The sequence below is a fragment of the Salpingoeca rosetta genome (genome assembly GCF_000188695.1).
Source record: "Salpingoeca rosetta unplaced genomic scaffold supercont1.24, whole genome shotgun sequence".
NCBI lineage: Eukaryota > Choanoflagellata > Craspedida > Salpingoecidae > Salpingoeca > Salpingoeca rosetta.
This window is the reverse complement of record NW_004754910.1, coordinates 740,228-761,375: the sequence shown is the minus strand read 5'-3', so window position 1 is coordinate 761,375 and position 21,148 is coordinate 740,228. Positions and strand designations below refer to the sequence as shown.

The following is a 21,148-nucleotide window of genomic DNA, read 5'->3' as shown; positions in this document are numbered from 1 at the left end:
CAATCCCCCTCCCCCCGTCTTCAGCGTCCCCTTCACTTCACCGGTTACTTGTCTCAAGCACTCCCCTCTCCCACCCCACCCCCCCCCCCCCCACCCACCACCACCGCAATGCCATTGTTTGTTCCTTTCCGTTACTGCTGTTGTAGCTGTGTGTCGTTTACTCTTGTTTTGTCAATTACATGGTCGTTCACGCAATACATGTCAGCGTCAGCCCACCCTCTCCTCCGGATATGCGTAGTTGAATGCCTTGTACGCAGCAACGCAAGGGTCGGCTTGGTTGAGGGTGGCCTGCCTGTTCTTGATCCACGTGAGCGCCTGCTCCTGAGTGACGTTGAGTGGCTTGAGGTGCTTGCGGTGCAAGGCGGCAAACTCGTGCTTGCTGAGGTGGTTGGCTAGCGCGGGCGCGGTGTGATCGATGACGTTCTTGTTCCAGCGCAGCTGGCCCAAGATGAAGGTGAGTGACGCAGTCATGTTGCTGACCAGGTCCTCGTGCCACAGCGTGAGCATGGGTGGGGCGGCAATGCCGTGTGCAATCTCCGTTGTCTGCAGCATGTTCTTGCACTCTGATCTCAATGCGCCACCGATGCCTTCCTCCGTTGGATCGTACCTCCACCCGCTCTTGTGCTTGGACACCACAGCGTTCCACGGCCTAGCGAGAACCGGTGGTGGGTCGGGTGTATGTGTGTGATTTGGGGGGGGGGAGGGGGAGGGAATTGTGTGCATGTGTGCATGTGTGTGTATGTGTGTGCATGTGTGTGCATGTGTGTGTGTGTGTATGTGTGTGCATGTGTATGAATTTCAGGGGGCATTAAGGCGACAACGAGCTGTTTCACAGACACAGACACGTTCACATAGGGCAGGCGGACAGACGGAGAGACAGACAGAGAAGTACGCAGACACAAACAGACAGACAGACAGATGGGCAGACAGACAGACCCAGACCCAGACACACACACACACACACACAACACACACATACCCACGCACACACAGACCCAGACACACACACACACACACACACACACACACACACACACACACACACACACACACACACACACACACACACACAGAGAGACACGCACACACACACACAGAGACACGCACACAAGGGTTCCCTCCTCTTCCGGTTCCCTTCAGCAATCCCTTCTTTCCATCCTCCCCAACAGAAACGTACTGCCTGACGAGGTGGACCATGTGGAGGTGGCCGAGGAGCTGCAGCTGCTGTGCATCGTCGTCTGTGAGTGGGAAGGATGTGAAGCGGATGGTCTTGACAATCTTGACACACGCGCGGGCGCACACATCAAAGAGGAGTGCGCGGTCAGCCGCCGTCAACTCGCTTCGCTTGCAGCGCTTGAGCAGCTCCTTGTCGTGGGCGATGACACGGTTATTCGAGCACGCATACACCCAGAACACCTTTCAACGCAGATGGCAACGCAACATCAGCATACAAGGGCACTTGTGAGTGGCATGGCAAGCTCATCACAGACGCAGTCACAGGTTCTCTCATGATGTGAGCAGCAACAAACACACAGGGACACACAGACACGGGCAGATGGACAGACACACAAATAGACGCACAGACAGAGGGACACACACACACACACGCATACACACAAACACAAACAGACACACACACACACACACACACAGACGGCCACAGAGGCACAAGCAAGCAACCCCTTTCACCCCCCAAACACATACAGACACACAGACACTTCACCTCACCCCTCCAACCCCCCTCCCCTCCCCCAACGCACCCGCCGTGTGAGCCCGTCGTGCTTGAGGAAGTTGCAGCTGAAGAGATCCATGTAGGATGGCGAGTCCGTTGCCTCTGGGTGCTGTCGCCAGTAGCGGAATGGCTCCGGGATGGCAAACGTGGATTGGAATGCGCTCAGCGCCTGCATGTGCAGCGTGCTCCCTGTCCTTCCCGTGGACACTGACAACACAAACTGTTGCGTGCAGGCATGCACGTTCATTGCCTGCGCTTCGCTCCGTGGCATCGCCGTCGCCGTCACCCCCAACACCACCGCCACAAGCACGACCAGCCGCCGACGGGCGCAGGACCGCCGCACACACCCGAGCCACGCTTCTCGTGTTGTCATCATGGAGAGAGTGCGTGTGTCTTGTGCTTGTTGTGTATTGACTGCTGTTGTTGTTGTTGTTGTTGTTGTTGGTGTGTGAATGGGCACGAAGAAGAAGAAGGCACAACAATGAGTGGTGGGGAAAGAAAGGACAGCAAGAAGAAGAAGAAGAGCATACAAACCACACACACACACGACCAACCAACGATGATGATGACCACGTACCCTCTTCCCTTCCTTGTCTTCCTCCTGCTCTTCCTCTTGGTTCGGCTGTGCGCCGCAGAGCGGCTGCCACTGTTGTTGTTTGATGAGCAGACGCTGGGGGAGCTGAGGCAGGATGGTGTCAGCAGCGGCGCGTCAGGGTCATCGTCGTCCTTGCCTGCACGCAAGCTGGCGGCGTTGCTTGCACGCACGCACAACTGGCAGCAGCACCGCAGCCTCAACCTGCACCATTGGCTTGCACCAAGCGCACCACCGCAGGTTGTGGAGCCCACAGACATGTGGCCGCTGCAAGCGCTGACAGCACGCATCCGGCGGCCCACCACCGACACGGACGCCATCTCTGCGTTGATCCAGGTGCTTGACGCCCACTGGACAACGGAACAACAAGGCCACCACGACCATGGCGGTGGTGTCGCCGGTGGTGGTGGCGCTGGGGAAGATGGCGTGCTGTTTGGTGGCGGTGACGGTGCACAGCAGGACCCGCATTGCTCCGCGCATGCTGCGGTAACAGGCGGGCGGTTCGCCGCCATCGTGGAGCTGGGCTTGCGCCAGCGGCAGTGGGGCGATCGCGCTAGTAACGATGGTGCGTGCCTGTGCACCTCCGAGGAAACGTGCGAGGAGCCGTGTCATCACGTACTTGCTGCAGTTCGCGCAGCCCGTGCAGTGCTGAACGTCGTGCTCACAGCGGACCTCATCTTCGAAGCGTGCGCCCCCCACGAGCAGGCCTTCATCGCTGAGCATGTGCTGCGAGACGTTGCCAGCCTGCTGCGAGCGCGCCAGTGCCTGCAGTCCGTGTCGCTGTCTCTGGATCCGGCCTGGGTGGCGACAAACGAGGCCATCTTTGCCGGCTCCCTCTTCCTCACCCATGTGCGCCACAACCACGCCGCGGTGTCTGCCCGCGTATCAGCTTCCCTGCTCTCTATGGATGCGCTTGCAGCTGCCGAGACGTGGGTGCGAGACGCGTGGTCCCACCTCCGCACGGGCCTGCTGCTGCTCAACGACCACATGCGCGATGGGAGCCTGGATGGCGGGCTCGGTCGCACCCTCCTGCTCTCCCAGTGCTTCTTCGAGGCCATGCTTATGGCCCAGCGCAGCGTGCTTGCGCCAAAGCTGGCCACGCTCCCCATGGCGTGGGTCAAAGCACATTTGCAGTACATTGAGGCCACCGTCTGGCCCCACTTGAGAAGGAACACTGCACGCTCTCGGGACAGCAACAGCGAGGCACCGCCCTCCCTGCCCCTTGGCCAAACGTGTGTGACGCACTTGGCCTGCAGCCCCGCGGCCCACCTCCGCTTCATTGACACGCACCTCCTTCGCAACGGCGAGGCAACCTGGCTTGCAGGTATGGTGTTGTGTGTTTGTGTATTGAGGGTGGGAGAGATGATGCAAGGGAAGGGGATGGGACTGCTTGTGTGCGGCAGATGCACAGATGGCATGTTGCAGGTTGCCTTGCACGTTGAGCTGCGAGCTGTGTGTTTCTTTCCTTGCGCACACATCTCGACTCTCCCACTCACTCACACCGATATGCACGCACGCACACACACGCACACACACACACACACACACACACACACACACACACACACACACACACACACTCACACACACATACACACTCTCTCATGCACGTGCACACTGCAGACCGCGTATCAGAGGCTGAGCTTGGGCTTGACAGCTCTCATGGTGAAGGGGACGCCAGCATGCAGTTTGAATCACGTCACGAGGGCAAAGGCAGCGCCGATAACGTGTGCATGTTCTCGCTGTTGATGGAGCTCGCCTCCTTTGACCCACAGCAGCCGTCCATCACCCCCTTTTCCGTCACTCGCAACGCCTGGTATGATGAACTTGCGTGCCTGCACGCAAGCAAGTGCAGAAGTGCCTGGGCGTGCCAGCTTGTGACTGCGTGACTGTGTGACTGCGTGACTGCGTGACTGCGTGACTGTGTGACCGCGTGACTGTGTGACTGCGTGACTGTGTGACTGCACCAATCTGCACCGATCCCCACACAAATACGTACATACACATGCATTGGCAGGGTTCGTCGCTTTCACCACCAAGGCCTGACCGTGTTGAGCCTGCAAGCACAAGACAACACCGCACCCTCCCTGTTTGCCATGCGATGTGAGCGGCCGCTACGCTTATTGCGCTTTGTTGATATTTGGATTCACACACTACAACACAACACAACACACCACAGCGCACCACACCACACCACAACACATTGCACCACAACGCAACACAACGCAACATACCACCAATAACAACACCAGCCACTCCCCCAAGTTCAATCTACACTCACCCTCTTACTCCTGTCCCTTCATCTTCAACACAGCTGGGTTTCCCTCTGGCGACGTTGCTGCTATCGCTCGCACGATCGCCAACAGCGCATACGCACACATGATCCCTGACCTCGTCTCTCTCATCCACTCCACCGCACACCAAGAAGGTGAGCCGAGACGACAAAGGCACATGAGTGCTGAGACCACCGTATGCCCTTATCACCGCACCCTGTGGAGAATAAGTGTTCTAGCTTTCACCGTTCTGTTTGTTGCCCCCCTGTCCCACTTACCTCCACCAACACACAACCCGCCATCAACGCGCAACCACGCTCCCATGTTTCAGGGTCGTTTGTGTTTTCGCCCGGAGGAGCGCCGTTCATCATTGCACCACGGGGTGTCACGGGCAATGTCATGCTTGTGCGGTCTCCATCACCACCACTGCCGCAGGAGCCGGTTGAACAGCCTGTGGATGTGGAGCGAGACGAGGATGAAGCAGCAGCGTTTCACATGTGCGCGGGCAATGATGACTTGGTGCCAGTTCTGGACACGGATTTGTACGAGCATTTGGGGCCGGCGGCGGGCGACTGGCGCGGTGTGCGGGCAATGTTGATGGAAGAAGCAGAAGGAGCTGCAGGTGCAGGAGCAGATGAGACAGATGCAACCGTGCCAATACCACCAGCACACCCGCGGCTGTTGTATTCGTCTGCGTTTGCGTCTCAGGCGCTGGTTGTTGCTGTAACAACGCCAACGCACATGGGTCGCCATCCAAACCTGCAGTGCAGCGTGCGCGTGGCGTTTCTGCCATTTCCCGACACGCTGATTCTCATCGACATGGCGATGCTTGCAAGCACCGGCTCGGCGCCCGTCTCAGGCACAGTGGAGCAGCAGTTTCGCAGCACATTCCCCTGGGACCCAACGCCAACACCGCAAGCGGCGGTGCCACCCACGGCATCAACGATGGCCGGGCACAAACTCATGGTGGCCCCTGCGATTGCGGTGGATGCAGACATTGGAGTGCGGACAGAGCCAGCAGGCAAGGGCAGCTTTGATGGTGCTGGCAGCAGCAGCAGCAGCAGCAGCAGCTCGTGCACGTTGCACCGGCATGCCAGTGACAACAACACCCTTATCGTCACGCATGCCATTGCAGACAGTGCGCAGCAGCCAACGCACACGATGCATTTGTTCAGCACGCTGCTGGCTGGGCACGAACGCATGTGGTCGTCGTTCCGCGTGCGTTGCGATGAGTGCTCGCTCAGTGCTGCAAAAAAAGGGCGCGTGCGGCTGATGGTGGAACTGACGCCCGGCGATCGTGGCGCTGGCGGTGGTGGCGGTGTGGTCAAGTTTCCGCTTCATCTCTCACGCCACGACGCGTGCCCAACGTAGTTAATTATGAACAGCATTGCCTGCATGCACAAGTTCGTGTTATGGTGGTGGTGTTGGTGGTGCTCACTGACGGGGCTTGGCGTTTTCACTCTGTTGATCTTGCTCGGTTGTATGCTACGGTCTTCTTTTCGTGAACCCAAGAGGTTGCATATAAACAAACAAACAAAGCTCGAAGGAACTGACAACAGTACTGGAACAAACACGCTCATGACAGGTATCACAGGTCAGAAACACACACGCCCCAACAGAACACAGCTTGCGACCCACACACGTGCGCGCACAGCACACACAAACACACAGCACACGTAAACACAACCACACATAGCACACACAAACACGCACAGCACACGCACACACGCATGCATGATCCCATGTTCGTATTGTGGTTACGATGGGGTCATGTCACATAGTTGGTGCCTGTCTGTGGCGGGCAGTTTCCTGTCTAGAAGAGGTTGGTGTTGCTGTCACCCGTATCAATGCCCGCAAACGACAAGCACAGGTTCACATCTCTCGGGTCACCCCAGCCCCCATAACCTGCACGCACAAACGGCGCCTGTCCTGTCTTTGTCACGACCTGCAATGATTGTGGGAACATTTGCGCAGCATTTGCCGCGTTGAACCGCTTTGCACCTGAGAGTAAAGGGAGGACATGAAAGGGCGGGATTGTGAAGTAAGGGGAGTCAGAGAAGAAGTGCATGTGCGCGTGAGTGGTGACAAGAAGTGGAGGGGCGAGGCTGAACTACAATACAAGCACGTTTGGGTGTGGGGTGGACTCCTGCAACTGTTGGCATGGCACTGCACTCATGCGATCACTGACACCACTGCAACCAACAGCGACATTGTCATCATCATCATCATCATCATCGTCATCATCATCATCATCAGCATCACTGACGTTCAATGGCATCTGTGCCAGAGCAGTCCTTGCCGGCACTGTGGACGCCGCACACGCCCAGGTGCTGAATCCGCTGACCAGCCATCACTGCACAGCCACGTGTGTGTGTTGCGCAAATAAGCAAAGGAGTGTGTGCACACGATTAAAGACAGCACGAGAGGCAAGTGTGCGTGTGTTTATGTATGTGTGCGCGTGCGTGTGTGTGTACACGGGGCACATGTATGTCCTCACCAAGCGCATGGATGGCCATCTGATCGATGCAGCCGCGAGCAGACACCGCCTGTGTGTGTGTGTGTATGTGTGTGTGTGTGTGTGTGTGTGTGTGTGTGTGTGTGTGTGTGTGTGTGTGCTCGCAATTAGCAAGTACATGCGTGCAAGCCACGTGTAATTTCGTGAGAGCGAATGCACTGAAAAGAAAAATGCGGTTAAATGTCTTGGAGATTCAGAGCCGACGCCCACTTACGAAGAGTGACCAATCCCTGCGACGTGAGTGAAGTCGACAGCAGGCATGAAGTTGAAGGAGAAGATGAGTGACAACGAAGAGTGTAGCGAGGCGCGGACATCAAGCAAAGCGGATGCAATCTCTACACACACACACACACACACACACACACACACACACACACACACACACACACACCAGTTGTAGTCGTCAAACTCGCAGAACATGCGTGCACATTGCTTGATCTTGTCAAAGAGCTGGCGTGAGAGTGCCATGCCCATGTTGTGTTTCGTGGACACCCACGGCTGGCGGTGCACGACGTTACCGGCAAACGCACCGTGACCAGCGTCATAGTCGCCTGTGGACATGATAAGAGGAAAACAGGCGGGGTGGGGAGGGCAAGGTAGAGAAGAGGGAACAGAAGGAAGAGAAAAGCACAAAGTAGGCACAGCACGATGTCGAAGAGACACAGGGACAAGATATTGAGATTGAGAGAGAACTTGATTGATACACATGTACATACATGTGCGATCACACACACACACACACACACACACACACACACACACACACACACACACACACACACACACACACACACACACACGCACGCACAACTCTCTCCCCGAATACCTAGGACGATGATGTCTGAGGTGTGCTTCTGTTCTTGAGCAACGCGCCACGTCTTCAACAGCATGTGAATTGTGTCTGGTGCAAGATAGTGGTCCTCTTCAAGAAGGACTTTCAATCCGTTGTGATTCTTCAGCACAGGCATCTGTTGGAGGTGTTAGTGAGTGAGTGAGTGAGTGAGTGTGCGTGTGTGTGTGAGTGAGTGTGCGCGTGTGTGTGTGTGTAAACAATGCCGTGAAAAAGGAGCACGTAGGACGCAGGAGAGCACTTCAACTGTTCGGTCAGCGTCGACACGCCGTTCACCATCATCACCAAACCGCCACATCACCACTGCTACATTATCACAGCATTGCGTGATCGCACGTACGTGGTCGAAGACAAAGTTGAGCTTCCACCACCAGTGGTGCTTGATCACCGTAAACTGCGCCTCCCTGCACACACACACACACACACACACACACACACACACACACACACACACACACACACACACACACACACACAATTCAGGAGAGGCAAGCGGCCGCAATTGCATTGATGAAATCAGCGGGTGCATGCGTGCAGGGCAAGCAGCGAGACTACACTCTTGCATCCACTCGTTTACACACACGCACGCAACACAACACAACACAGCAGCACAAATCCCACACCTGTAGTGGTGATACTGGTCTGGGTTGCGGGCGTTGTTGCAGCCAATCCGCAGCGCCTCCTCCTTGGAAATGTCACGTGGGCAGTCGTTTGGATCTGTGCCGGGAAACTGGTCCGGGTTCAGCTGTAAGGAGCCCGGGTAGAAGACGCGGATCACGCACATAAAGTCGATGCTGTCCAGCAGTGCGTCCTGCTCCGAGCTGAACATGTCCTGGCTCACCACAAGCACGGCGTCCTCGATGTAGCGCACAGCCCGCATGGACTGCAGCAGGGCCTCAAAGTAGTTGAGACGGTTGTGGGCCATGACAACAAACACAACGAGATCGTCGTTGTTGTTCAGCAAGTGCTGCTTGCATATCGCTGGGTTCTGGATCGTCTGCGCACGGTTCATTGCTGCCGCACGCTGCCGCAGCGCGCTCACATCCATGTTGAGCGACTTCTGATGTTGCTGTGGCGGCGCTTGTGGCGCTTGTTGTTGACCAGCATCTCGCCGTTGCTGCTCGTGCTGCTGTTGTTGGTGATGTGGTTCCATGTGTTGTGCATGCGGTTGTTGTTGCTGTTGCTGCTGATTTCCAGCGTGACCACCAGGGGCTGCACTGACCTCGGACACATCGGCGTTGGCCTGGATGAGCACTTCCTGCCGCTGGGCCAGGGTGTCGATCTCGCTCTGAAGCACCTCGATGCGCTGGTTCATCTCTCCAACGAGCTGGTTCATCACGTCCACGACGCCCTGGGCGTCCACCACCTGCACGCGCTTCCCCCGCACACCTGGCAGCACCTGGCCGTTGTGCACGGCGTAGCCGCCCTGCGCAGCCACCGACGGCGGCACGGCGTGCGACCAGTGCGTCGCCACCAGCACGCCCACCATGGCCACGGCCGTCACGGCCGCCACCAGCACCGCCACCATGCGCTTCATGCCCATGATGGCAACAACAATGAACAGAAACAAAGAAGGACGGCAAGAAAGAAGGGCAATGAAGAAACACAGAGATGCACTTCCACAGAAGAAGAGGGGGGGGGGAAGGCAGAGATAAAAAAAGCCTTCGTCCTTGCGACTGCTACTGCTGCTACTGCTGCTGCTAGTGGTTGTGGTCAATGTCACACCAATCCACAACGTTCAATCAATGTGGTGGTGGTGCTTGCCGGGTTTGCCATCAGCGGTCGATGACTGATGTAAATTATCCACCAACTTTCTACAATGGCAACGAGCAAGGTGTGTTGTGGTTGTGGTTGTGACGGCTGTGGCTCAACACTGGCTCAACAGTCGTCACACATCTCACATGTCTTGCTTGTGGTTGGCAAATCAATGGGCGGGAATCAGGTCATGTACTTACGGAAGGGACGGTCAACGTACTCAAAGATGAAACCACCCCACTCAAGCGAAATGAAGAACAAAAGGGCAAAAAGAACACGGGGGGGGGCAGGCATATGATGAAAGAAGAGAAGAAGCATGCACTATCAAGAAACCACAGCAAGCAATCCAAGCAAGCAAGAAAAAGCACACATCAAGCAGGGACATGCAACGTCTATGTTCACTCATCCACCACATCTACTTGCGCGGGCAAGACGACAAGCGATGTTGGCGTTAACAGTTTGCGTCTTGTGCGGGCAGCACGACGTAACCGCTGGATTGCGGCGTCTGCATCGCCGTGATGAGCGGGAGCACCTGGACGAAATAAAGGCAGTGGGCGAATGGGCATCAATGAGGTGAAGAAACACATGCGTGTTGAATGATGAACAGCACAGCCACATGTACACACACACATGTACAAACACACACGCACCTCGCTTGCGCGTGGCCGCTGCTGTACGGGCTGCCAGCACTGAAGAATCACGTGGTGGAAAGTCCCACTGTCAAAGAAACACAGCGAAGAAGAAACACACCGGTGGTGAGATGAAGAAGAAGAAGAGGAGGAGGAGGACAGGCAAATGGAAACAACAAGACAAACAGCGGCGCAAGTCACACTCACACAAAGGCAAGCAAGCGAGCAAAAGGATCAGCAGGCAAGGTACACATACAGAAAGACACACACACACACACACACACACACACACACACACACACACACACACACACACACACACACACACACAAGACACACACACACACACAAGACACACAAAGCAAACAAAACGCAAAACGTACGGCACGGCATCGAGGGGCATGTGTTCGCCTCGGATCAGTCGGCGCGCAACATCATCATCTTGGACGCCAGCCCACGGGAAGTCCTGGCGCACATCGGTGGTGGTGACAGCGACGTCGTGATGTGAGCTCACAAGTTCATGAATGATACGAGAGCACACACACACACACACACACACACACACACACACACACACACACACACACACACACACACACACACACGCACACACACACACACACACACACACACACACACACAACCAAGCAAACATACCCCGAACGTGGCGATTTCGTAGATGACGACACCAAAAGAGTACACGTCGCTCAAGTGCGTGTATTTGTTCTCGCGTACGGCCTCGGGCGCCATCCACCGCAGCGGCATCTCCTTCCGCTTGCTGCTCGTGTAATACTGGCGGTTGTCGTCGTCGGAGCAGCGGTAAAAGTGGTGGTGGTGGCGGCGGTAGCAGTGTGCATATGTGAGTGTGTGCTTCGATGAGAGAGTGAAGAAGTCAAAGTGTGCTCGCATGCGTGTGGGTATGTGTGTGAATCGAACAGAGGCAGGACAAGGGGTACTTGTGCCCGCTTCGGCAAGATGGAACAAGGCATTGCCAGACGTGGAATAGAATTGTATGCATGCATGTGTGCATGCACCGCCACTCACCGCGCTGCCCTGCACGTTTCGCGCCATCCCGAAATCGCCAATCTTCAGCACATACTCGCGCCTGGTCAAAAGACACCAGTGCACGTGTGTGTGTGTGTGTGTGTGTGTACGCGCGCGCGCGTGTGTGTGTGTGTGTGTGTACGCGCGCGCGCGCGCGTGTGTGTGTGTGTGTGTGTGTGTGTGTGTGTGTGTGGGCATACGGGATGAGAACAAGTGACATGACCGAGATGTGTGTTGGGGGGGGGGGGAGGCTGAAGGAGCAGACACAGCAGCAACCATCAACCCATCCACGGCACATGGCACAAGATGTGAATCGTGCGTCTTACGTCATGAGGATGTTGCGCGACGCAAGATCACGATGCACAAAGTCGACGCTTCCGAGATAGGCGAGGCCAGAGCAGACCTGGACCGAAAACACAACAACAAGGGAGGGGCGAAACAACAACGTGCGGGAACACACCGTACGTGAGTGATCACTCCACAGAGAAAGAGAGCGACGGACAAAGGAAGAAACACACACACACACATACACACACACACACACGCACACACACGCACACACACACACACGCACACACACACACACACACATCACTCGCGAATAGCACTGTCTGTGACGGGGCTGCTGGTGGCTGCGGCAGCGGCATCACCTGGTGCATGAAGTTTGCCTGCAAGGATGGCGGGAGACCATCACCACCGCGGTCCGGACGCGCCATCCGCAGGAAATTCTCCAAGTCACCGCCTGCACGCAACACAGAAATGGAATGAGGTGACGAGACAGAGAGGGGATGGGGAAAACGGTGTGGGGTTGCGTTACTCGCACGCAAGGTCACATGCACACACATGTCCTCAAGTACACATGTACTCAAGCACACACGTACACACACATGTACTCACAAGCACACATGTACTCACAAGCAGGCACGTACACACACATGTACTCACAAGCACACACACACACACCACGCACCGTCCATGAATTCGATGAGGATGAACGATGGCTCATTGGCAAGACAGACGCCGAGCAAGCGCACAACGTGGTCGTGCACGAGATGCCGCATGCGCCACGCCTCGTCCAGGAACACGCGGCGGTCCTCAACATCAGCGGTCGTCTTCAAGTACTTCACGGCAACGGGGATGGGTTTGTCGAGGACAGGCTGGTTTGGAACGCGGGAGAGCGTGCCTGCATGCACGGTTCCAAACTGGCCCTCGCCCAACTTCTCCTGCAGTACCAGCTCGTTCGGGTCAATCAAAATCTCCTTGAAGCGCTCTGGCGTTGCGTTGCGTGTGCGCAGACGGGAGTGAGGTTGGTACATGGTGAAGATGAGGAGCGTGAGGGTTGCTGCGTTGACTGTGTGAAGGAACACGGGCGCGCGCGTGCGCCCTACGATGTGTGCAAGCAAACGCTTCGAGTACAATGCTGGCACATGCACGCCTGTCTAGCCTTCCATCCCTCCACTCAAACCATCCACTCGCTCGTTCACCTTTCGCCACCTCCCCTTCTTCAATACTGCACGCCGTCCGGCTGCCACGCACCCATATCGAAGACGCGGTTGGTGCAGACCATGTTCACTGTCGGCGGGTCCGAGTACGGTTTTGTGAACGACGGGCGGCGCCGGAGGACGAGAAACGCAGCGATGGCAATCAGCAGCAGCAGCGGCACCAGCACACCCGCAGCAACTGGTGGTGGTGTTAGATGCATGAGCGTGTGTGAAATGAGTGTGTGTTGTACGGTGAGAAACGGGGCAAGCAAGTGTTGTCAAAAAGCAACAGCAATCGTGCCAAAGGCAGCGCATCATCCACGCAACCATTGAGAGCACTACCACCACCACCACCACCACCGCCACCACCGCCACCACCACCACCACCGCTTGCATGGTCCAGGCCAGCACCTGCTCCCGCGTTGGTTCCGCTGCCGCTCGATGACGGCTGCGCCGGCGACGACACGGACGGGCCACCGTCGCTCCACCCAGCAGACGTGCTGAACATGTGTTTGTGTGTGTTGTATGTATGTGTGTGTTTGTGTGTGTTGTATGTATGTGTGTGTTTGTGTGTGTTGCATGTGTGTATTTGTTTGAGGCGGCCAAACAACAGGTGTTAAAATGCATCGCCACACCCGCCACAGCACCATTTCAAGTCGACCACTAACAACCCCTCCCTCCCCCTTCTCCCCGGGCCGTGTCATGCCGTGCGCTGTCACGGCATGTGGTCGCCACCCGCACCTCGCCTGCGCCTCGCACATGACGGCGGTGTCGTCCGGAACAGCGAGCACGATCGTGAAGTCGCGGCTCATATCTGCAATGTCGGCTGCTGTCAGCGTGAGGTTGCTCATGTACTGCACGCCCTGCTCTCGTCCATGGCAGGGGTTGTTGTTGTGATTGTGGTGGTGGTATTGACGATGGCAGGGAACAGGCAACGCACGCCATCGTGTGAGCTCAATTCATAGCAGTAATGACAAACAGCAGCGAACCACACGTGCATGCTCTACTCTTTCATCAGCAAGACACTCACACTCGCACATCAGCAACTCGCCACATCGACTGTACACCATGCAGCCGGCACCACCACCACGCCGCACCTGGTGTGAGCAGACGACCCTGAGCTGGGTGATGATGCCGTTGTGATCGGTTTCGTTCGGGCGTCGGACAACCGCTGTGAGGCCATCTGTGTCGCGGCTCAGGGACACAATCGTGCCCCCACTCGAGGGGACTGGCGGCGGTGGTTAATGGATGGGCAAGGGAAGGGAGGGGAGGGAGAAGAAGGAAAAGGAGACATGTATGAGTGGGGACGCTTGGTCCTTTCAGTTACACGGCGCCATGCGCAGGCACAGAGACAGACAGACACACACACACACACACGCACACACACACACACACGCACACATACACACACACGCACGCACACAGACAAACACACAAGCACACATACAAACACACGCGCGCGCGCTCTCCTTCTCCACAATCTGCCCGTACCATCTTCATCGGTGCGCCGTGTGGTGGGCGGAGAGAACGGGCCCTGCCCTGCTGCGTTGACGACAGCAATGCGGACGCGGTATTGCGTAAACGGCTCAAGTTCATCAACCAGGAACGTTCTCGTGCCTGCAGGCACGGTGATCTGAAACATGTCGCCTGTCGCAGGAAAGAAGAATCCTGTGAGTGGAATGCAAATTGAACGGAAACTGGTAGTTTGCGGTTCACCACGCGCGTGCGACGTGTACCACCACCACCACCACCACCACCACCACCACCACCACCACCACCACCAGCATGCTGAGGGGGCTGTCTCACCGTCTTGGTCCATGAGCTGGGCGATAAAGTGAACGATGGCGCCACCATCACTCGCGCTCGCAGGAACCGTGAAGCTGTTCGGTGGGACATGCATGGAAGGGGGAAATGGATATGAAGGAATGGTTGGATGGATGGATGCGTGAGTCGACGGTAAACACGGCTCATGAGATGGCAGCACAACGATTGCAGCTTTGAGGTTGCTAGCGTACACACACATCCACAATTCGCACCCACATACCTCCCCCCCCCCCCACACACACACACGTGCACCATCTCCCACACCACAACACACCTGATGCGAAGGATGTCTGGTGCAAGAACATCGACAGTGGTGATTTGAGGGGCAGCGGTGGGCACAGACGCGAGCGTGTCGATCTCAAGCAAGGGCTCGTCGCCACTCAACACACACGCAGCTGGTGACATCGCAGCATCACAACATGGCATGGAGGCGTGAGTGGCACGGAGTGTGCGAGAAAGGCGGGATCGGGGGGTTTGGGATTGGAGGGGATGACACGCACAACATTTTGTCTGGATGACACATCATGCACGTGGTAAACACATGTGCACAACCACGTGTTTGCACACGCAGCTTCTGTCCACCACACTTCCTCTCCTGTCACTCTCCCCCTTGGTCCACCACGATCGCACATTGGTTTGTGAATGCGACGGCAAAGTAGTGCTGCTCGGGCGAGAGGTTGGTGACGGTGACAGACGGCGTTGATGGCGGCACTTCCACAATCATCAGGTCCTCATGCAGCAGGAAGCGCGATGGCGACACATACACCGTCGTCGTCTCAGCAAACGCTGCACGTGTGTAGGTGTGTGAATGCGTGAGCGTGAGCGTGAGCGTATGTGTGAGAGTGTGCACGTGTGTGATTGTGGGCATTCGTTGGGTGTGGGTGTAAATGTGAATGTGAGAATAGTTTCGTGAGAAGTATGTGGTACCAAGCGTGAATTCACGACACTTGTACCACGTGCCAACAGTGCACTGGGACTCTCCACGTTCCACACCCCCCCCCCAAAAAAAAATTAAGATTGCAACTCACCGGTGGTTGGCTGCAGGGTGACGGCTGTTGCTGAGATGGCTGACACCACCACGTCAACCACGTCGCATGCGGCGTTGACGGTGATGTCCGTGTCCCAGGACAGCGTGTGCGGGAGGCCTTGCGTCGTGGCCACGGCAACAGGGTTGCCCCTAACACACCATTGTGTGTGTGTGAGTGTGTTGTATGTGTGTGTGTGTGCATGTGTGAGTGTGTTGTATGTGTGTGCATGTGTGAGTGTGTTGTATGTGTGTGCATGTGTGTGCATGCGTGCGAGGTTGAGTGAGAAATGGGCACGTTGGAACGTCGTCAGCAAAACGCACGCAGCAATGAATGAATGAAGAAAACAAGCCGACATACGGCGCGGCCAACCCGACAGCTGTGTGCACACGAAACACGCCACCATCTCGTGTGCATGTGTGTGTGTGTGTGTGTGTGTGTGTGTGTGTGTGTGTGTGTGTGTGTGTGTGTGTGTGTGTGACGTACGGTGTTCCAAATGCCCAGGCACCGGCGCCGCCATTTGCAGACGGCAGCCAGAAGATGAGACGCGTGGCACGGCTTGAAGAAGATTGGAGCAAAATGGCGAGTGGAGAGGAGTTGGGCGTGAGCAGGCGTCCACGAAGCAGATGAATGTTGTCAATCAATGGGAGGGGGGCAGTGTTACGCGCAAGCACAGAAATGAACATACACACATACACCACACACACACACACGCGCGCGCGCGCACACACGCACACACGCACACACACACACACACACACACACCACACAAAACACCACACAATGCGAAACAGCACCCATCCCCTACCGCTGGATGGCGTTCGGGGAGCGCTCGCGATAGAAGAAGCGGCCGTTGATGTGCTCGCTCGCAACAAGATCAAACAGGGTGCCTAAGGAAACACAGGGATGGGAGGGAATGGATGTGAGTGTGATGGTGTGGATGTAGGCGAGGGGAAAAGGCAAGCACACTCGCACAAGTAGTCACATACACACACACACGCATCCACATCCACATCCACATACACCCACCCACACACACCCACCCCCCCCCCCACACACACACACACACACGATCAACCATCGCCACTGCGTGGTACTCACTGTCTCCTCGAAGAGAGACGATGAGGGTGTCGATGGCGTTGGCGAGCGAGGGCACGTTGCACACGGACTCCCCGTCCACGTCAAAGCGAATATCGCCTGGCGCACACACGCACACGGCCGTTCCGTTCAGCGCTGTCTCACACGCCTGTTGCATGGCCAGAAGCAAGAAGGAAAAAGGGAGGAGGGAGAGGGAAAGGAGGTGTTACCAGCCAAGGGCAGGTGATGAGAAGGTAGGAATGGTCGTGATGAACGCCGAGAGTTACAGGGAGCACACGCATGCTCCGTGTCCACTGACAGGAAGTCAATGGGGTGAGCAGAGGGTGTGGAGGGACCGCATACGCAGAGCAAAGAACACACGTTCGCGTGCGCACGATACCTCTGTTGGCCCGCACGTGTCGGGCTGGCACACGTCGCAGACAAAGGCAATGGAGCTTGGAGAGAAGCCAACAGCCGTCTGCAGGCCAAAGTCAAACACCTGTGCACGACACGCAAGGGAGTTTTTTTTTTTTTTTTTTTTGGGGGGGGGGGGAGGGGAAGAGAGGAGGAGAGGAGGAGAGGAGGAGGGGTGAAACGGCACAAAGCGTGTGAGCAAGACCAAAAATTGGGAAATGCACAACAATGGGCTGTGATGACACCACGGTCTGCTTTCGTCCTTGCCCTCCGCAGAATACTGTTTCAGTGATGGCAAAACACAACACAGGCACACACAGGCACACACATACAACACACATACAACACAACACACACGCACACACGCATAACCACAAGCACACACAAGCACACACACATACAACGCAACACAACACGCACACACCGCGGTGGGGCGGGCAAAGTCCTCTGGGAAGAAGGAGAGCGTAGCGAAGGAGGAGGCGTTGGCTGCCGTGAATTCGCTGTTGGGAAACGTGGACATGAACCAAATGTCACGCAGGTTTGAGAAGCGAAGGTAGTATGTCGTGTCGCTGTCACGTGGGATGGCTCCCCGATACCGTGGCCGCTCGGACAGCGACCCATCCTGGTGATGATGATGATGGGCGATGGGTTACGATGGGGGTTAGGGATGGTTGATAGTTGTTGTTGTTGTTGTTGTGGTGGTGGTGGTGGGATGATGAGGAAGCATGAAGAGAGAAACGTGCGTGTGTGCACGTGTACATGCGAATGCAACAAGTGCAGTGAAACAGTTGGCAACGCACGAGAGTGAAGGGGGCGACGCGCGTGTCATCGAGATAGAGCCACAGCCGCGGACAGGCGGTCCGATCAACGCATGCACGGTCCTGACGAAGACGAGTTGGTACATGGGTAGCAAACAGCACACGTGGGGCTGGGGTGGGCAACAGTGCACAACACGAATCAAGCAATCGACAAGAAACCGAAAACATACATGGCACGCAAAATGCATCAAACACACGTCCACACACATCCACGCACATACATCCGCATACACGCGCATCGACGTATATACACACACACACACACACACACACACACACACACACACACACACACACACACACAAGCAACCAAGCACACCTGCTCGATCTGACGCGCGTTGCATGTGCAAGAGGGCGAAGCACCACGCGGGGAGCGGCAGATAAAGCCTGTCGAGCATGTATTTGTTGCACAGCGGCTGCAGGTGCTGCTGCTGCCGGGCTGCGGTGTGTACCCGCCAGCACCAAAGATAAACGGAGCCCATGTCGTCGTGTTGCCCACCATCGAGTCAATCGGCAGAATTGCTTCCCTGCGCACCGTGTGGATTGTGTGGATTGTGTGGATTGTACGTGTGTGTGTGTGATTGTGTGGATTGTGTGGATTGTATGTGTGTGTGTGTGTGTGTTGGTAACAACGTCAACAAATTGTGCAAGCAGCAAATGCAAGTCAGGGACTTGGTATGCACAAGTGGCGATGCAAGGCAAAAGACCATAAGACACCACGCCACCACGGCCACTGACGTCTCGAGTCGTGCGACAATGAGGTTTGACGCTTCGTGGACGAGATGCCAGCGCTGAAACTCCGCATTGAAGACAATCGTGAATGGTGCCGCCGTGTTCTTGGACGCGTACTCCAGCCTGCACCGCAACGGTGGTCGATGATGGCAGCAGTGATGTCGGTGTTGTTGGTGGTGGTGTTGGTGGTGGTAATGGTGATGGTGATGTCGGTGTTGTCGGTGGTGTTGGTGTTGGTGTTGGTGGTGGTGGTGGTGTTGGAAGGGGTGAATGTGACGAGGTGATTCCAAGACGGTGCATATCAATGCTGCACATACACAATGAGCAGCAGCAGCAGCTCAACAAGTGCGCCCACATTGCACCATCCCATCAGTGCACCACGGCATCAGTGCACCCATCCCATCAGTGCACCACGGCACCAGTGCACCACGGCATCAGTGCACCACGGCATCAGTGCACCACGGCATCAGTGCACCACGGCATCAGTGCACCACGGCATCAGTGCACCACGGCATCAGTGCAAACACCATCACCATGTACGAACCGTCCGTTGCGGATGCCAGCAGCAGTGTAGACGCCGTTTGCATCGACGCGACCAGGGATCTCGAGATCCAGCACCGAGCACACGTTCTCTGCAGCAATGGGGGGAATGGGAAGAAGGAGTTGGGGAAATGGATGGCGGAGTTGAACGAGCCGTGGGCGACAAGATGGCAGGGGGCAGCCAAGATCGCACAAACGTTTCACAAGGTTAACAGCGTTATACATGCAACACAAGTCAACACAACACAGCACAGCACAGCATGACACAACACGGCGCAACACACCACACCACACCACTGGACAGCATGAAACAACAAGGGGACCACAACACAGTATCTCTCACCTCGCGAGAGACACGTCTGCGTGTTCGGGACAGGGTCGAGGCCAAGCGGGCACGCGCACGTGTAATCTGCATCCGCAGCACCGTTCGAAACACAAATCTTTCCCGCTGGGCACACGGCATCAGGGCGGCACTCCACGCACTCAATGGCGATGGTGGTGCCGGTTGCAAACGCGCCCGTGTCTGTGCGGCGAACGCGCCACGTGCAGTCGCGCGGCTGATCGCGGGCGTCGGTGACGCACACGGCATTCACCTCGCCCTCATCGTCCACTGGTGGATTGGAGGGAGTTGGGGTTTGGGGGGGTTTGGGGGGGGGGGGGGGGGGGCTGGCGAAAGTTGGGGGGGGGGGGAGCAGGGCAATGGTGTTGTTGGATAGAAAGTGAATGCCATGATTGCGCGCAATAACAACAAAACAAGCAGGCAACATCCTCATGCAAGCACCAACGCCCACACAAAACAAAACTTAAACTAAAACAAAAGAGCATACACATAAACACGCATGCACACACACACACACACACAGGCACAGACACAGATGCATAAACACAGCTGCACGTTTGCACAATGCATGCAGAGTGTGGTCCGTGTGCTGCTCACCAATGATCCAAGCGCCGGCCTGCGTGGTGTAGCGCAGGGTGTCGTTGGTGACCGCGTCGTGGATGAAGGTGGGTTGCCCGAGTGTGTCCATGCCCGCGTACACATACACCCCATCAACGCGGGAGTTGGCGCCGGCAGTGTTGAACCGCAGCGTCTGGTGGTGATGGTGGTGGAGGTGATGTGTGAAAAGAGGCGATTGAGTGGGTATGACGCGTGAGAAAGCGAGGGAGTGCGGTGAGGGAGGGTCAACGCATGTCAGTTGACAGGAGCACGAGGGCGCAATGTTGTCGATACCACGTACACACCAACCATAGTGCAACAGGCATCGTCCACCTCACCTTGCACACAGTCATCTCAGGCAGGACGCACTCGGGCGTGCCATCATCCTGCGTCAACAAGATGAGGCCCTCGGGGCAGCCGCACGTGTGCTCCTGAATGTGCGTGTTGCTCGTGGTCGTGTTGAAGATGCACTGCAGGTTGCCCGGGCACCTGCAGCCGATGGCACAAAGTCATTGTGGTGGTGAGATTCAGGGTGGTGGTGGTGGTGCGAGGACTTGGGTCAGCAATGCCATCACATCCGCAAATAAGGAAACAAGGTCCATGCAGAGAGAGAGAGAGAGAGAGAGAGAGAGAGAGAGAGAGAGAGAGAGAGAGAGAGAGAGAGAGAGAGAGAGAGAGAGAGAGAGAGAGAGAGAGAGAGAGAGAGAGAGAGAGAGAGAGAGAGAGAGAGAGAGAGAGAGAGAGAGAGAGAGAGAGAGAGAGAGAGAGAGAGAGAGAGAGAGAGAGAGAGGGAGGGAGAGAGAGAGAGAGAGAGAGAGAGAGAGAGAGAGAGAGAGAGAGAGAGAGAGAGAGAGAGAGAGAGAGAGATAGAGAGAGAGAGAGAGAGAGAGAGACACAGAGAGAGAGAGAG

At 56.4% G+C, this 21,148-nt stretch overlaps 4 protein-coding genes across 4 annotated transcripts in view; 1 reads left to right on the top strand and 3 right to left on the bottom strand.

The window, feature by feature from the left end:
- Window positions 1-207: 207 nt before the first annotated feature.
- On the bottom strand, window positions 208-2,171 carry PTSG_08666 (uncharacterized protein; the record flags this gene model as incomplete). Its single annotated transcript, XM_004990399.1, has 3 exons — window positions 1,761-2,171; window positions 1,178-1,416; window positions 208-649 (listed from the first exon to the last, which is right to left on the bottom strand). Exons 1-3 carry the CDS (start codon window positions 2,106-2,108, stop codon window positions 208-210), a joined length of 1,029 nt encoding a protein of 342 aa, XP_004990456.1. The 5' UTR covers window positions 2,109-2,171.
- Window positions 2,172-2,274: 103 nt separating this feature from the next.
- On the top strand, window positions 2,275-6,039 carry PTSG_08665 (uncharacterized protein). Its single transcript, XM_004990398.1, has 5 exons — window positions 2,275-3,648; window positions 3,948-4,140; window positions 4,342-4,427; window positions 4,639-4,752; window positions 4,929-6,039. The coding sequence occupies exons 1-5, from the start codon at window positions 2,292-2,294 to the stop codon at window positions 5,966-5,968; spliced, it is 2,790 nt and encodes a 929-aa protein (XP_004990455.1). The 5' UTR covers window positions 2,275-2,291; the 3' UTR covers window positions 5,969-6,039.
- Window positions 6,040-6,061: 22 nt separating this feature from the next.
- Window positions 6,062-9,747, bottom strand: PTSG_08664 (uncharacterized protein). Its single transcript, XM_004990397.1, has 8 exons — window positions 8,586-9,747; window positions 8,303-8,366; window positions 7,939-8,080; window positions 7,504-7,663; window positions 7,327-7,342; window positions 7,095-7,143; window positions 6,864-6,950; window positions 6,062-6,598 (listed from the first exon to the last, which is right to left on the bottom strand). The coding sequence occupies exons 1-8, from the start codon at window positions 9,503-9,505 to the stop codon at window positions 6,411-6,413; spliced, it is 1,626 nt and encodes a 541-aa protein (XP_004990454.1). The 5' UTR covers window positions 9,506-9,747; the 3' UTR covers window positions 6,062-6,410.
- Window positions 9,748-9,870: 123 nt separating this feature from the next.
- PTSG_08663 (TK protein kinase) overlaps window positions 9,871-21,148 on the bottom strand; it is a 16,979-nt gene continuing 5,701 nt past the window's right edge. Inside the window, exons 15-43 of the mRNA XM_004990396.1 lie at window positions 20,577-20,727; window positions 20,239-20,392; window positions 19,645-19,911; window positions 19,306-19,393; window positions 18,768-18,884; window positions 18,349-18,556; window positions 18,012-18,092; window positions 17,636-17,833; window positions 17,198-17,296; window positions 16,822-16,966; window positions 16,529-16,610; window positions 16,207-16,278; window positions 15,724-15,872; window positions 15,326-15,481; window positions 14,970-15,090; window positions 14,678-14,751; window positions 14,363-14,518; window positions 13,969-14,099; window positions 13,613-13,734; window positions 13,283-13,371; window positions 12,927-13,070; window positions 12,361-12,660; window positions 12,041-12,132; window positions 11,717-11,793; window positions 11,391-11,451; window positions 11,004-11,138; window positions 10,730-10,812; window positions 10,368-10,434; window positions 9,871-10,249 (exon numbers count right to left, since the gene is read on the bottom strand). Of these exons, the coding sequence (XP_004990453.1) occupies window positions 10,169-10,249; window positions 10,368-10,434; window positions 10,730-10,812; window positions 11,004-11,138; window positions 11,391-11,451; window positions 11,717-11,793; window positions 12,041-12,132; window positions 12,361-12,660; window positions 12,927-13,070; window positions 13,283-13,371; window positions 13,613-13,734; window positions 13,969-14,099; window positions 14,363-14,518; window positions 14,678-14,751; window positions 14,970-15,090; window positions 15,326-15,481; window positions 15,724-15,872; window positions 16,207-16,278; window positions 16,529-16,610; window positions 16,822-16,966; window positions 17,198-17,296; window positions 17,636-17,833; window positions 18,012-18,092; window positions 18,349-18,556; window positions 18,768-18,884; window positions 19,306-19,393; window positions 19,645-19,911; window positions 20,239-20,392; window positions 20,577-20,727 (3,700 nt within the window). The 3' untranslated portion in view covers window positions 9,871-10,168. The remainder of the gene's footprint in view (window positions 10,250-10,367; window positions 10,435-10,729; window positions 10,813-11,003; window positions 11,139-11,390; window positions 11,452-11,716; window positions 11,794-12,040; window positions 12,133-12,360; window positions 12,661-12,926; window positions 13,071-13,282; window positions 13,372-13,612; window positions 13,735-13,968; window positions 14,100-14,362; window positions 14,519-14,677; window positions 14,752-14,969; window positions 15,091-15,325; window positions 15,482-15,723; window positions 15,873-16,206; window positions 16,279-16,528; window positions 16,611-16,821; window positions 16,967-17,197; window positions 17,297-17,635; window positions 17,834-18,011; window positions 18,093-18,348; window positions 18,557-18,767; window positions 18,885-19,305; window positions 19,394-19,644; window positions 19,912-20,238; window positions 20,393-20,576; window positions 20,728-21,148) is intronic.

Bases quoted from the DNA above. Each gene is read 5' to 3' on its own strand.
- PTSG_08665 (XM_004990398.1), top strand. From the start codon at position 2,292: ATGATGATGACCACGTACCCTCTTCCCTTCCTTGTCTTCCTCCTGCTC. The intron at 4,141-4,341 runs GTATGATGAACT...ATGCATTGGCAG, and splicing joins TCCGTCACTCGCAACGCCTG to GGTTCGTCGCTTTCACCACC. The intron at 4,428-4,638 runs GTGAGCGGCCGC...TCTTCAACACAG, and splicing joins CTCCCTGTTTGCCATGCGAT to CTGGGTTTCCCTCTGGCGAC.
- PTSG_08664 (XM_004990397.1), bottom strand. From the start codon at position 9,505: ATGGGCATGAAGCGCATGGTGGCGGTGCTGGTGGCGGCCGTGACGGCC. The intron at 8,367-8,585 runs GTGTGGGATTTG...GTGTGTGTGCAG, and splicing joins GACCAGTATCACCACTACAG to GGAGGCGCAGTTTACGGTGA. The intron at 7,664-7,938 runs GTATTCGGGGAG...TCATGTCCACAG, and splicing joins CTCAGACATCATCGTCCTAG to GCGACTATGACGCTGGTCAC.